General features: G+C 47.0%; 1 protein-coding gene across 2 annotated transcripts in view; it reads left to right on the top strand.

Annotated features, from left to right (window-relative positions):
• SLC39A4 (solute carrier family 39 member 4) overlaps window positions 1-16,230 on the top strand; it is a 61,427-nt gene that overhangs the window by 7,061 nt on the left and 38,136 nt on the right. Inside the window, exon 1 of one of the 2 annotated variants that reach the window (XM_083749136.1) lies at window positions 14,706-15,671. The exons of the other annotated variant lie outside the window; for it this stretch is intronic. Coding sequence (XP_083605262.1) covers window positions 15,258-15,671 — 414 coding nt within the window. The 5' untranslated portion in view covers window positions 14,706-15,257. Of the gene's footprint in view, window positions 1-14,705; window positions 15,672-16,230 lie in introns of those variants that run through there. 2 annotated transcript variants of the gene reach the window in all.

Genomic DNA, 16,230 nt, shown 5'->3' on the forward strand with positions numbered 1-16,230 from the left:
GACTTTGTGACTCCTTTCTTCCTGACCCTCAGACCCTTTGCTTCTGGACTCCCAGCTCTCTGACCTTCGGACTCTTGGCTCCTGACTCCTGGCTTCTGGACCCCCGTTCCTGCTCCCACCCCGCCATCTTGCCTTCGGTCCTGACATCCCCTGCCGGGACTTCGATCGCCCGTGAACCGGACCATGACATATAGGTTGTTAAGGGTGCCGGGAGCTGTAGCTCTGTGAGGGATAAACTACAGTTCCCAGTATTCTTTCGAGGAAGCCATGTACTTTAAGTGAATGGCATGGAAGCTTTAGCCAGGGGAAAGGCAGGAGAAAGGTTTAGCAAGAATCGCTGCTGAGAATTCCTTATCTGAGATACCAGAAACGTCTCTAGAGATTTGTAAGAACATCAGAAGAGCCTGTTGGATCAATCCAGCACCCTGTTCTCACAGGGGTTGACCAGATCCCACAAAGAGAAACCGGCAAGCAGGACTCAAACAATTCTCCCCTCCTGGGGTCTCCAGGATTCAGAAGCATTGCTACCCCCCAGCTGTCGAGGCAGAGCAGTTCTGGCTAGGAGCCATTGATAGCGCTCTCCTCCTCCATGAATTTGTCTCATCCTCTTTTAAAGCCATTCAAATTGGTGGCCATCACTGCTTCCTGTGGGAGGGAGTTTCACAGGTTAACGAGGCGCCGTGTAGTTTAACTGTCCCAAATTTTCCCAGCATTCAAATTCATTGGATGTCCACGAGTTCTTGTGTTATGAAAAACTTTTCTCTATCCACTTTCCCTATGCAACTCATAATTATATAAATGTCTACCATGTTGCCTCTTGCTTGACTTTTCTCTAAACTAAAAAGTCTCAAATGCTGCAGCCTTTCTTTAGAGGGGAGTCATTCCATCCCCTTGCTCATTTTCTGAAGCTTTCCTTTTCTGAAGGACACTGAGGTCCAGCTCCGGGGCCTTCTGGCAGTTCCCTCACTGCAAGAAGCAAAGCTACAGGAAACCAGGCAGAGGGCCTTCTCGGTGGTGGCACCCGCCCTGTGGAACACCCTCCCACCAGATGTCAAAGAGAACAACAACTACCAGACTTTTAGAAGACATCTGAAGGCAGCCCTGTTCAGGGAAGCTTTTAATGTTTGATGCATTACTGTATTTTAATATTTTCTAGGAAGCCGCCCAGAGTTGCTGGGGAAACCCAGCCAGATGGCGGGGTAGAAATAATAAATTATTATTATTATTATTTATTTCCAACTATGCAATATCCCTTTTGAGGCGAGGCGAATGAAATTGTACACAGTACTCCAACTGCACCCTAGGTTTGTATAAGGGCATCATGATATTTTATTTTCAGTTCCTTTCCTAATTATCCCTAGCATGGGAATTTGCCTTTTTCATGGCTGCCACACACCGGGGCCACATCTTCATTGTTTCCAGTAATTTGGAGAAGGGTGATATCCCGGAACACTGCAGGAAGAGGGACAATTTGCTCCTTGACCTCACACCAGCCAAGGAGAACTTCTGGAGGTCAGCCAGAGAATACTGTTCAGAGGTGATTCAAGCCGAAACTTCTTATATAACCTGCAATCTTCCTCATCATATCTCGCACAAGGCAGGGGAGAAGTTGGCATGAAGACAAGGTCTTAGACTTCGGTTTACCTGTCCGCACTCTGATCCCGGCAACTCTAAAAAGCGTTCCAGGAACTTTCTGTCGCCGTTAAGAATGTCAAAAGAACTCAGCTGCTGCTGGATCAGACCAAAGGCAGACCGCAGAATCCAGCTCCTTCCTTTGGAGAGTAGCCGGTCTCAGAGGACTCTGGAAGACCCACAACCAGGGCAGGAGACCGCTGCCAATCAAGGGCACAGTGACATTGACAGTATAGCCGCCAACACCCTTAGGATTCCCATTACTTTGTAAAAATTATACCCTGCTTGATTGCAAACAACACCCCCCCCCTCAAAGCAGTTTATGAAAGAGTTCAAGTAATACAGATGTTGTTGTTGTTGTTTAGTCATGTGCGCCTCTTCGTGACCCCCTGGACCAGAGCACGCCAGGCCCTCCTGTCTTCCACTGCCTCCCGCAGTTTGGTCAAACTCATGCTGGTAGCTTCGAGAACACTGTCCCACCATCTCGTCCTCTGTCATCCCCTTCTCCTTGTGCCCTCCATCTTTCCCAACATCAGGGTCTTTTCCAAGGAGTCTTCTTTTCTCATGAGGTGGCCAAAGTCTTGGAGCCTCAGCTTCAGGATCTGTCCTTCCAATGAGCACTCAGGGCTGATTTCCTTCAGAATGGATGCACAGTGGTGCCCCACAAGACGAACACCTCGCAAGACGGAAAACCCGCTAGACGAAAGCGTTTTCCGTTTTGGAGGCGCTTTGCAAAACAAATTTCCCTATGGGTTTGCTTCGCAAGACGAAAATGTCTTGCGAGTTCCTGCGGGTTTTTTCCCTTTTCCCCCCTTTTCCTAAGCCGCTTATCAGCTGATCCGCTGATAAGCCGCTTAACAGCTGATCGCTAAAAGCCGCTAAGCCGCTAATAGCGCTAATCCGCTAAGCTGTCAATGGGCTTGCTTCGCAAGATGAAAAAACCGCTATATGAAGAGCCTCACGGAATGGATTAATTTCATCTTGCGAGGCACCACTGCATTTGATCTTCTTGTAGTTCATGGGACTCTCAAGAGACTCCTCCAGCACCATGAATACACCATAATGTGAAACTTTCAGAAAGTTAAGGAAACAGTAGGCCGGGGACAGATTAAAACTGGCACCAGGTTTCTAAGCATCTGGGAAGACTGTGGTGAAGGCTCCTGCTTGGAGTCAAGAAGCAGGGAGTTCCATAGATGCTGCCTCACTAAAAGAGGACGTTCTTACAAATGCCGTTCAGATATCATGTGGCAGCTATAAAAGGGCCAGTTCCTCCACCATTTGAAGCGGCTGAGTGGGCAGATGTGGAGCAAGGCGATCTCGTAGGTGAACTTATCCTCTGGGAATCTGTCTAATTCTCTTTTGGATGCCTCTAAGTTAGAGGCCACGACGGCATCCTGTTCATTCTTTAGATTAACTCTGTGCTGTGTCAGAGGTTGGGAACCTCCAGCCCAAAGGCCAAATCTGACTTGCCGTGGGGGCCAGTTTGGCCCACCAGGTCACTTCCCCTAAACCACACCTGACGGCCTTATACCTGATGGCACATGTAAGTAACATCAGCTGCAGGTCGGGCGGAGATGCAGTCAGATCAGGAACAGCTTCCCTGTGGGCATCTTGACCATGGAGCTGATCCCTGCAGAAAGCCATTTAGCCAGTCCTATGATTGGCGCTGTGGGTTAAACCACAGAGCCTGGGACTTGCCGATCAGAAGGTCGGGGGTTCAAATCCCTGTGACGGGGTGAGCTCCCATTGCTCAGTCCCTGCTCCTGCCAACCTAGCAGTTCGAAAGCACGTCAAAGTGCAAGTAGATAAACAGGTACCGCTCCGGCGGGAAGGTAAACGGCGTTTCCGTGCGCTGCTCTGGTTCGCCAGAAGTGGCTTAGTCATTCTGACCACATGACCCGGAAGCTATACGCCGGCTCCCTCGGCCTATAGAGTGAGATGAGCGTCACAACCCCAGAGTCGTCCGTGACTATACCTAATGGTCAGGGGTCCCTTTACCTTTACCTTCATGCTTGACGCTGGCAATAACATCAGGCCAGTGGCCCATCGAAACCAGAATCCTGTTCTCACAGTGGCCAACCAGAATCTGTGAGAAACCAACAAACAGGATTTGAATACAAGAGCCCTCTCCCTTTCTGTGGCTTCCCGGACCTGGGATTCAGAAGCCTTGCTGCCTCCAGCCGTGAAGGCAAAGCATTGTCATCCTGGCTAGTAGCCATCAATAGCCTCATAGAATCTTAGAGCTGGAAGGGACCCAAACAGGCATCCCCAAACTCGGCCCTCCAGATGTTTTGGGACTACGATTCCCATCATCCCTAGCTAACAGGACCGGTGGTCAAGGATGATGGGAATTGTAGTCCCAAAACATCTGGAGGGCCGAGTTTGCAGGTGCCTGATCTAGTCCAACCCCCTGCGATGCAGGAATCTCAGCGAAAGCATTCCTGACAGATGGCCATCCAACCTCTGCTTAAAAACCTTTGAGGAACGAGAGGGAGACTGTTCCACTGTTAACAGCTCTTACTGTTCGTGAATTTGTCCAACCCTCTTTTAAAGCCCTTCAAATTGGTGGCCATCACTGCTTCCTGTGGGAGGGAGTTCCACAGGTTAACGAGGCGCCGTGTAGTTTAACTGTCCCCAGTCTTCCCAGCATTCAAATTCATTGGATGCCCATGAGTTCTTGAGTTACGAGAAAGGAAGGAAAGCTTTTCTCTATCCGCTTTTCTCTATTAAAGTCATCCCAAGCTGACGGCTATCACTGCTTCCTTTGGCAGTGAGTTCCAAAGTTTAACTATGCACTGTGCAACAAATTACTCCCTCCCCCCGCCCCTGAATCTTCCAGCATTCAGTTTCATTGCGTGTCCATAGTGTTATGAAAGAGGGAGAGAGACTTTAGGCAGGCTCTCCCTGCCCTCGAGAACCCAGCGGTGCCCAGATTTTGCCATCTGCTCACTCACCATACAGACACCCAGGTACACATCCTGTTCTTCCTCCTCTGGGTCCGTATGGCCTGCGGCATCCCAGCTATGAGGAAGCTGGCGGGAGTGAAGTCGCTGGGGAACCCCCCAGCCAGGATGACGCAATCCCAGGGGCCCTTCCTATGTCGAAAGAGCTCAGGTTCATTTCCATGAATGGGAGCAGAGAAGCAAGTGAAAAGAAAATGGGCAAATATTGAAGTTAACTTAAAAGGTGTGTGACGAAGGTAGGGGGGAGAGGAGGAGGAGAGGCATGGCAGCAACCGCAGAACACTTTGCTCTGGGTGGGGAAATTAGTCCCCCACCCCACCCAGAGCAGAAGAGAGAGAAAGAGGTTTTAACATGCAGTTTAAAAATAATACTGGTTTTATTTAGATTTTATTTTATTTTATTATAAATTTTATTCAAAATTATAACAAAACATATTTTCCAAAAACATATCCTTATTCCCCCCCATTTTTCCTCCCCCCATAAAACCCATCCCCCCACCCCACCCCCTGACTTCCCTCAGTTCCAGTCTTTGGTTTCTCCAATAATGCTATTTTCTGCATGTTACAGAGTTGTATAGATCCTCCAACTGTTTAGCTTATTATTATCAGTAAAAAAATTGTGAATGTTTATTGGTTTTATTTAGATTTTAAATTGGGCGGGGGTCAATGAGTTTTTGGTTTCGGAACTCTCACAATAATTCTAATATATCCTTTTGAGGAAATGGGTTAGTATCTCTCATGACTTATATCCTCCCTTCCTCTAAGGAAGTTGGTGTCCACACTTCTCCTTTCCAATCGTCACAACAACCCTGTGAGGTCAGTTGGGCTGAGAGGCAGGGATTCGATCACAAGAGAGGCTATTTCAAGAAAATTAACTACGAACCCCAAAATCTGAGATCCTCTCTAAACCCAGTCCAAAGTTTTGCAGGTGGGGTTTTTGTTTTGTTTGCAGCATTTTGCTGCGAAAACCCTGTGTTTTGCAGCACCCCACAAAACTGATCAATTGATACATCAAATGTGGGGTTCATACTTAACTATAGAATCATAGAATCATAGAGTTGGAAGTGACCACAAGGGCCATCGAGTCCAACTCCCTGCCAAGCAGGAAACACCATCAGAGCACTCCTGACATATGGTTGTCAAGCCTCTGCTTAAAGACCTCCAAAGAAGGAGAGTCCACCACACTCCTTGGCAGCAAATTCCACTGTCGAACAGCTCTTACTGTCAGGAAGTTCTTCCTATTGTTTAGGTGGAATCTTCTTTCTTGTAGTTTGGATCCATTGCTCCGTGTCCGCTTCTCTGGAGCAGCAGAAAACAACCTTTCTCCCTCCTCTATGTGACATCCTTTTATATATTTATATATCACCCCTTAACCTCCTCTTCTCCAGGCTAAACATGCTCAGCTCCCTTAGCCGTTCCTCATAAGGCATCGTTTCCAGGCCTTTGACCATTTTGGTTGCCCTCCTCTGGACACGTTCCAGTTTGTCAGTGTCCTTCTTGAACTGTGGTGCCCAGAACTGGACACAGTACCCCAGGTGAGGTCTGACCAGAGCAGAATACAGTGGCACTATTACCTCCCTTGATCTAGATGCTATACTCCTATTGACTATGAACTCCTCGAATTTGGGGTCCCCTCCAAACCAGTGCCAAACAGTTGCAGTTGTTTGGTACTGTTTTTCTGTTAAAACTGCACATTCCGCAGCATCCCGCAAACTGAGCAATTGCTGCTCAAACCTACGGTCATAGCTATTGCCCCAAAACCCAATGCTATCCACTCCAAACTGGTGCCAAAGTCTGGCAACCGTTTCCAGCGACTGGCATACAGAAACATATACAACCTCTGACTCTGGTGGCAGAGCATAGGGGGCTAATGGCCATCAATAGACCTCTCCTCTGTGTTGTTACGGAAAAATCTAAGTGTGAGGCTGCTCAGTCACCCAGCTGGTCGGGCAGAGCCCATGGGTCCCTGCGGAATAAAGGAAGGAGTCCGGCCACCAACCGGAGCAAATAGCTGTAGACCCAAGTTTGTTGCACAACAGGTTCAAAGAGGAATTTTGAACCCTGAGGATGGGGTGACAAGGACTTTTAAAACTTTCCCACTATATCCCAGAATACAGTTCGTACAGCATCATTGCTACATCACTGACATGTCACAAAAGGGGAGGGGTAGACTGGGGTTACACTAGTTTAACCTTGGCAAACATGTCCACACAAGTCCTTGGTACAATATTAGCATAAGTAGGCATGGCAGGGCAAGACTCAGGTATAAGATTAGCATAGGCATACACCTCTGAAGTCCCACCACCCAAAGTACAATAGAACTTCCTTGGCATGTCTGGGCCCTTGGCAAGTTTGGTGATGGCATTAGGCTTTCCCTGGCCAACAATCAGCTCAGCAGTTGTCACCTCTGGGAACTTCCTGGAGTCCATTTTCAAGGGGAAAATAGCTTTGGAATGGAGGAAACTGGCAAAGGAGTTGATTTTATATTATTTTTAAAGCTAGGTAACTTCCCTGAGCTGTCAAGTTGAAAGGATGTTGTTGTTGTTTAGTCGTTTAGTCGTTTCCGACTCTTCGTGACCCCCTGGACCAGAGCACGCCAGGCACTCCTGTCTTCCACTGCCTCCCGCAGTTGGGTCAAACTCATGCTGGTAGCTTCAAGAACACTGTCCCACCATCTTGTTCTCTGTTGTCCCCTTCTCCTTGTGCCCTCCTTTCCCAACAACAGGGTTTTTTCTAGGGAGTCTTCTCTTCTCATGAAGTCTTGGAGCCTCAGCTTCAGGATCTGTCCTTCCAGTGAGCGCTCAGGACTGATTTCCTTAAGAATGGATAGGTTTGGTCTTCTTGCAGTCCATGGGACTCTCAAGAGTCTCCTCCAGCACCAGAATTCAAAAGCATCAATTCTTTGGTGATCAGCCTTCTTTATGCTCCAGCTCTCACTTCCATACATCACTACTGGGAAAACCATAGCTTGAACTATACAGACCTTTGTCGGCAAGGTGATTTGTCTGCTTTTTATGACTGACTCCCCTTGCCATCTCGACAGAGTCAGAGCAGGAAGGCTAGGATGACAATTCTCCTTCCACCCGGGGCTTAAGGCCTTGCTTGGTTAGCCCTTAGCACAGCTGAGCCCCTAGGAGTGGGCTAATCCTGGAGCGAGCGGGACTTGCTGCTCCAAGTGAGCCTCTGGTTATTAACTTTAAGGGTGTGGAGCCAGGTTTGCAGCCACCAAACCAGAATGGATTGTCTATCTCTGTTTGCTGTTTGTCTTGGCCACATCGCTCTGCTCATTAAGCATCACAAACCTAAACCGCAGAGGAAAAGAGGACATTCTTTGTACACAGCAAGATTGTCAGGGAGGATTTCTGTGAGATCAGCACATAGCGGCAAAGTTCCAAGGTTATAATTTGTGTCAAAATTATAATTAAAAACCAACAACCTTGCAGGTTCTTCTGTAAGTTTGAAGGTGTGCAGGGGAGCAGCAAAAACTACAAAGATTCCTGTGGCTCCTTAAATACCCGCAGATTTATAATGGTGTAATCTGCTTTCATGGTGGTTTCTTGTTTTGCCCCTGATGAAAGAGGTTCTACAGTAATCCCCCAAAGCTTTTGCCAGATCTGCACGTATTTAATGTTCCATTACCCTGTTTTGTTGTGCTTGTAAGTTAGGAGCTATTTATAACCTGAGCAGTTATACTTTCAGAACATTTTCAGATGCTGGAGAGACAACGTGATGTAGTGGTTAGAGCGTCAGACTAGGTCCTGGGAGACCAGGGTTCGAATCTCCAGTGAGCGATGAAGCTTTCCTGGGTGACCTTGGGCCAGTCATCATCTCTTAGTCCTAACCTAGTTTGCAGGGTTGTTGTGAGGATAAAATGGAGGACAGGAGAAATGATGGGCCGCAGGGGGTTGGAATGGATGACCCATTGGGTCCCTTCCATCTCTGATTTAATGAATGCTGCATACCAACAAACGGACCTGTTTGCATTAGGGGATGTCCTGAAGTAGAGGACCTTATGGATCATACCTTGCGCTGCCCCTTATATAATGAAGCAAGAGAACGATTTTTAGCACCTATAATGACAAGGTCCCCTGGCCAGAGCCCCTCTGACGTGATTTTATATCTCCTCGCAAACACAGATAAGTATGTGACCTGGCGTGTAGCACTCTTTGCAATTGCCGCTAGGAAAATTAGAGCAAATTATATAGCCAAGGTAGCCACTAACTGTAAAGGAGATGAATTTATTTGACCCTATCTACATCAAGCTATATTCTATCTTTATCACCAAATTCCGAATATAATTGCACATTGTATTAATTAACATTATTTTTTAATATGTTAGTGGCCATGTGATGATTTTAGCTTATAAATTTTATTGTTTAATGTCTTAACCTGTATATTAAGGTACTTTTATAGCTCTTTTTAGAGTAGGTAATGTCTTGATAATATAAATGTTTTAAGTTTTTTTTTTTTGTATTAATCCAGCATATTTTATTTTAATTGTGGATTGATTCTGTGTACATTGCGGCAGCCCTTGGCTATGTGCAATAAAACTGACTGACGACTGACTGAATGCAGCCATAGCCCCTTGGCTGAAAGGTGGAATATAAATGAAGTCAGTGTACTTGCCAAATCCTCATGTTTTAGAATCTTAGAACTGTAAGTTGGAAGGGACCATGACGAGGGTCATTTATTCCAACCCCCTGCAAAGCAGGAATCTTTTGCTCGACGTGGGGTCAAACCCTCAACCCTGAGATGAGATCAAGGGTCTCCTGCTCTACCAACTGAGCTGTCTGGTAAATGCAGAAAGCTGGGATGTGTGCGGAGGAGGGCAAGCAGGATGATAAAAGGTCTGGAATTGGAAACCAAGCCTTATGGCAGGCATCCCCAACCTTTGGCCCTCCAGGTGTTTTGGACTACAATTCCCATCATCCCTGACCACTGGTCCTGTTAGCTAAGGATCATGGGAGTTGTAGGCCATAAGGCAGGAGGTTGGGGGTTCCTGCCTTATGAGGAATGGTTGAAGGAGCTGGGTATGTTTTGCCTGGAAAAGAAGAGATTGTATGGAGAAATGGTCATAAATGAAGGAGGGAAGTGGAAAGTTAAACCATACGACCAGGTTAAAACGCTCACACAGGGGTGGCTCCACTACTTCCAGATAAATGAGATGTTTAAAGCAGAGGTGAAGGAAAGGGGCTATGAGGAAAAAGAATCAATATTTCAAAAAGAGATAATAAACAGTGAACATAAAAACCTCTCTAAAATGTATAAAATACTTCTGGAGTGGCACACGAAGGATGAGGAGGCGAAGTCAGTGATGGTACAGTGGGCGAGGGATTTCGGGTATAATATTCAAATGGAAGACTGGGAAAAGCTTTGGAGAGTGAATATAAAATTTACGGCCTGTATGTTACTTAGGGAAAATGTGATGAAGATGCAATACAGGTGGTATATGACACCCATGAAATTGGCCAAGATGTACAAGGTAGACAACAAATGTTGGAAATGCAAACAAAAGGAAGGGACATTTTACCATCTATGGTGGGAATGCAAGAAAGTTAAAAGTTTCTGGGAGGAAGTGTACAATGAATTGAAAAAGATGTTAGGCTATACTTTTGTCAAAAAACCAGAAGCTTTCTTACTTTGCATTATGGGAAAGGATATTAGGAGAAAGGATTACAAACTCTTCCAGTACGCGGTCACGGCAGCCAGAATTGTGTTAGCTCAGAGATGGAAGCAGGAAGAAATCCCAACGGTGGTAGAGTGGAGAGCAAAATTAATAGAATACGCCGAGCTGGACAAACTAACAGGGAAAATAAGATACTTAAAAGATCAAAATTTTATTGAAGACTGGGGGAAATTCGTGGGTTATCTGGAGAACAAATGTTTTGTAAATACAACGTTAGTGGCATTTAAAGAGGCTTTGTAAAGAGCTAACAAGTATTGTTTAATTGAAACAATGTAAAAAAGGAGGTACGAATGGCAATATGAAAGGATGGGATGTGACTCTAAGACTCAAATACGAATGAATGTCAACATCGCTGAAGGAAGTCCAAAATGATAAGAAATGCCGAAACTCGAATATAATGTATATATAATCGAACTCAATAAAATTTTAAAATGCAAAAAAAAAAAAAAAAAAAGAAGAGATTGAGAGGAGATAGGAGAGCCAGATATCTCAAAGGCTGTTGCATGGAGCAAGCTTGTTTTCCCTTGCTCTGGAGGGTAGGACTCGAACCAGTGGCTTCAAGTTACAAGAAAGGAGATAACTTTCTGAATGTAGGAGCTGTCTGATGGTGGAATGGACACCCTGAGAAGGCGATGGACTCTCCTTCCTTGGAGGTTTTTAAGCAGAGATTGGGCGGCCATCTGTCATGGCCGCTTTAGCTGAGATCCCTGCATTGCGGGGGGTTGGACTAGATGACCCTCAGGGTCCCTTCCAACTCTACGATTCTGTGATTCTAAATGAATGAATAAACAAGCTCAGTCACATTTACAAGAAAGCTGAGACAATGATAGAACTGTAGGGTTGGGAGGGACTGAGAAAGCTCAGAAGCATGACTTAGGCCATGCAGCAAGTTCCTGGAAGAAGTGAAACCTGAACTCGTGTCTTCCTAGTCTGCTCAACCGCTACACCATGCTAACTCATTCAGTTCTTGGCTTTGAAAAGATTTTAGCTTCAAGCCTTTATCAAACAAGAAAATAGATGTTGAAACATAAACAGAAAGCGGAGGTACTTGGGAAACATTTTCTCTCTCTCAAGGGACACCGAGTCTCAGGGGGTGGAGTGGAACCAGTAACACAATTGCTACAGGTGATTCACTATACAGTGGTACCTCAGGTTAAGTACTTAATTCGTTCCGGAGGTCCGTACTTAACCCAAAACTGTTCTAAACCTGAAGCACCATTTAGCTAATGGGGCCTCCTGCTGCCGCCGCACCGCCAGAGCCCGATTTCTGTTCTTATCCTGAAGCAAAGTTCTTAGCCTGAAGCACTATTTCTGGGTTAGCAGAGTCTGTAACCTGAAGCGTATGTAACCCGAGGTACCACTGTGTGTGTGTGTGTGTGTGTATATACATACAGTAATGCCCAGGAAGATTTTGCAGAATTGTTGAATTTCCCTGAAGTTCTGCATACTCAAGTTCCGATCCATTGACTCACAATACTCCAAAAAGTTAGAAGGGACCCGCAAGGGGCATCTAGTCCAACCTCCCTGCAATGAAGGAATCACCGCTAAAGAACCCCGGACAGATGGCCGCCCAGCCTCTGTTTAAAAATCTCCAAGGATGGAGAGTCCACCGTCTTCTAACAGAGCCAGCTGCAATGTCTGACAGCCCTTGCCGTTGGAAAGTTCTTCCTGATATACGTAGTCGGAATCTCCTTCCTTGTCATTTGAATCCATTGGAACAACTTTCTGCCATCCTCCATGTGTCAGTCCTGGGCCCTAAGGAAGTCAGATTATCCTCCACCAGGGCCAGGGCCTTCTCAGTGGTGGCTCCGACCTGGTGGAATGCTCTGTCCCAGGAGACCAGGGCCCTGCAGGATTTAACTTCCTTCCGCAGGGCCTGTAAGACAGAGCTATTCCGCCTGGCTTTCAATTTGAACTTCGTCTGATCTTTTATTCCCCTTCCTTTCCTCCCTCTCCCCTTTTTATGAAGATTACCCGCTCTGGGATCCCACAGCTAATTCTCCCCTGGTCTCCTCGCTGGCCCAAATAGGACTAATTTAGCCAGCTAGCCCTGGTGATCCTCTAATGTTTATTGGATGGATTTTCCTCCTAAATTGATTTTTTAATTCTGAATTTATTGTTATTCACGTTTTATACTGTATTTTATGCTGTTTTTGTTGCATCAATTAAGTGATTTGAATTTGTTGTTAACCGCCCTGAGCCCGGTTTTCTGAACCGGGAAGGGCGGGGTATAAATAAAATTTTATTATTATTATAACCCTTCAGATATTTGAACATGTCTATCATACCACCTTCTTGAAGACTTCTGCTGCACTCAGAAGCTTGCCACATTTGTTGACTTTCTGGCAAGCCCTAATGAAGGTTTTACTTTTTGAGATTCCCCTCCCCAGCCCTGCAAACCAGCTCAGCTACTCTTGCTTTTTAAGAAAAAATGCTATAATTATCCTTATTCAGTGTTACCATTTGCGCAATGGATCAGAACAATAGGGTCTTTTTTTATATATAAAAGAAAGCGCAATGCCTGTGTTAATTGGCTTTCCAATGCCAGGATGTCTGCGTAACCAACAACTAATGTTTTGTGTATTGCCCCTGTTGCTTATGCAACTAACTCTATCTGCTCTTATCTGGTTACAGATAGGTAGCTGTGTTGGTCTGCCATAGTCAAAACAAAAAAAATTTCCTTCCAGTAGCACCTTAAAGACCAACTAAGTTAGTTCTTGGTATGAACTTTCGTGTGCAGGTATCTGAAGAAGTGTGCATGCACACGAAAGCTCATACCAAGAACTAACTTAGTTGGTCTTTAAGGTGCTACTGGAAGGAAGAATTTTTTGTTCTGCTCTTATCTGCTTTACATTCCTTCTGACCTGCTTGCTCACAATGCCCTCTTCCCAAAGCGAGTATATCTGAAACTCAGGATAACACTTCAAGCATCAGTCCAGGAAAGCTGACGAGTGAGTATTTAAGGAGACACAGAAGTCTGTGTTGATATCCCCAGAGTGCGAGGCAGGTGAAGACACACACCTGTGATTTCTACCAGGTAAATCCCTGGGCCAGTCGCTGCCTCTCAGGCTAGCCTACCTCACAGGGTTGTTGTGAGAAGCAGGAGAACAACGTAAATCCACGACAATCTTGTAAAGCGACTGGCCTGAGGTCACCCAGTGAATTTCATGTTCAAGTGGGAATTCGAACCCCAGTCTCTCTGGGGTCCTAGTCCATCACTCTAACCACTAGGCAGCACTGATTCTCTCACACCCTATGCATTGCTTCTGTGCTGCCTGTCTGGATACTTCAGCTGGGTGGCCAAGGAATGTGCTGTTTATGCTCCTGAAAGTCAAGGAAATTGGCCCTCGACATTCCTGCGTCCTCTTTAGGACCGCAAAACAGGGGTGTGGCGAAAGAGCAAGGAGATGCGTCAGCATGGCTGAGTTTCATTCCCAGCATCTGGAAAGAGGGTTGTGGCCTCTAGGGGTTAGAGCAAGCTAGGCGGAGCAGGAATGCCGGGCGCTCAGTCCCCGAGAGCTTGGAGGAAGAACAAAGCTGGAATGATGGGAGAGGCAGAGGCAGATTGGCAGGTGCATAACTGTTCCTCGTAATGCCATAATCAGACATAATTTCTTATTTCTAAAGCACCGGCTGTTTGGCTGCTTTTAATAGTGTGTTCCCAAGGCAGGAGAGGGAGCCCAATGGCAGTTGTGGAATCCTGCTGGGTGCCCACTTCTTCAAAGTCACTCTTTGCTCCTAGTTTAGTCTCCTGCTCAGTGCCTTGAGGCAGGGAACCAGGCAGAGGGCCTTCTTGGTGGTGGCACCCGCCCTGTGGAACGCCCTCCCACCAGATGTCAAAGAGAACAACAACTACCAGACTTTTAGAAGACATCTGAAGGCAGCCCTATTTAGGGAAGCTTTTAATGTTTGATGCATTACTGTATTTTAATATTTTGTTGGAAGCCGCCGAGAGTGGCTGGGGAAACCCAGCCAGATGGACGGGGTAGAAATAATAAATTATTATTTCCTGAGCAATGTCTCAATCTCTCCCTTTTGGCAGCCCCTGCAGATGAGAAACCTACACCGCCTGAAATGTTGCGTTTGAGGTTTAAACAATTACCCTTTTAAAATTTCCCGTATGACGTTGCCCCCTTTCATATTGGAAAAAAATCTGGCACTTTGAGCCAATACCCTCTGAGCGTGTGCAAAGCGCTCCCCACCCCGATTGTGTGTGTGTGTGTGTGTGTGTGTTTTTAAAGGAAGTAAAGGCAAACTAACTCAGTTTCCCCTCTCTCTTAACCCAACAAACAACAGTTTTGTGATGCCTTAAAGGCTCTCTGGTTGTGGCATAAGCCTTTGAGGGCTCACGAAAGCTGATACCGTAATGAATCTGTCAGTCCTTAAGGTGCCACAAAACTCTGTTTTCCAATATGTGCTGTGGAATACTAATCCTCTGGAAAGCTTTGAATGCAGCTTACAGAAAGCCCAACAAAAACACACATCCACACACAAACCAAACACTCACACCCCCCAAAAAGAAAAGAAAAAAAATCACACACTTTAGATGTCCCTCTGTCCTGGAACCCAGCCAGGAGCCTTTCAAACTGTTCAACACACATACACAAAATGACTCATTCTGGGCTGAAAGGGGATCTTCTGAGCGCCAGTTGTGAAAAGACCCACCGAATGCCTCGCTCGCTCGCTCCCTCCTTCCTCATCCTCACCCTTGTGGCCTGGATATGAGGTAACAGCGGAGGATCCCTTCCACCCCAAAGGGGGACGTTGGGTGGGTGAGCTCATGAGGACGGTTGGGCAAGAAGCTGGAGGCTAAAGCTGGCTCATTTCCTCCCTGGCTGGAGCCTTGGCTGCTCGCCTCTTTTCCTGGTGACCCAGGAGCTCGGATTAGCCAGGGTCTGCCGCCTCTGCCTCTCTGCTTGCCAAGACCTGCCCCTCTATCAAGGTGAGGGATCTGCGTAGCTGGACAGGTTCTGTGGAATGGTTAACCTGAGGCAATCTTATCCTGAGCCAATCATCGCAAGCGGCAGAGCGGGGCAGCTGAGAGTCTACAGCACCTGGGCACCTGCCCCAAAGCCTGTCTTGGAGAAGCAGCCAGCCAGCAGCAGCAGCAGGCACACCTGCCAGTCTCCTCCAGAAGACAGCCTTGCCAACCCAGCCATGCCACCTCTCCCCTGGGCAGCCTCCGTCGTTGCCGTCGTCCTCCTGCTCTGTGTCCCAGGGATGGCGATGGCAGGGCCCGGCCCGGAGGATGCCAGCCTGGACCCGGCCCTGCTGGAGCTGCGGACTCTCCTGGCGTCGGGCGAAGAAGGCGCTCTGCCCCAGGGCACCCTGGAGTCCCTGTTAAATATTGCGGTGGGTCGTGTGCAGTGCCCGGCAGTGCCGTGTGAAAAGGTAAAGAGGAGGATGGTGGCAGGTGTGCAGTCTTCTCCCGCTCGCCTGGGTCAAACTCCAGCCGGGGTTCAAAGGTCCGAAGGATGAGGCAGGTGCCCTTGATGGGATGCCGCTGGCCTCGCTCGCTTTGGGTGCAGAATGGGAGGAGGGGTGTGTTGGGAAAAGGAGGCAACCAGGGAGAAATCCCGTTCCTATCTGGAAAATCCCTTTCTCTCTCCTGCTATCTGTCTCTGGGAAAACCACAGGAGCTTTGACTGGTCTTTGCGGGGTGCTTCGTTCAGTCTTACGGTTGTGATTGATTGATTGATTGATTGATTGATTGATTGATTGATTGAAATCTAAAGGCAGCCCAGTTTAGGGAAGCTTTTAATGTTTAATAGGTTATTGTATTTAGTGTTTTGTTGGAAGCCGCCCAGAGTTGCTGGGGGGGACCCAGCCAGATGGGCGGGGTATAAATTATTATTATTATTATTATTGATTGATATCCCACCTTTTATCCCAGAAGCTCAAAACATTGCATAGGGCTCCCTTCCCCTTTTCAACAGCCCTGCGAGGTAGC

The sequence above is a fragment of the Podarcis gaigeae genome, assembly GCF_964106915.1.
Source record: "Podarcis gaigeae genome assembly, chromosome: 7".
Taxonomy (NCBI): Eukaryota; Metazoa; Chordata; class Lepidosauria; order Squamata; family Lacertidae; genus Podarcis; species Podarcis gaigeae.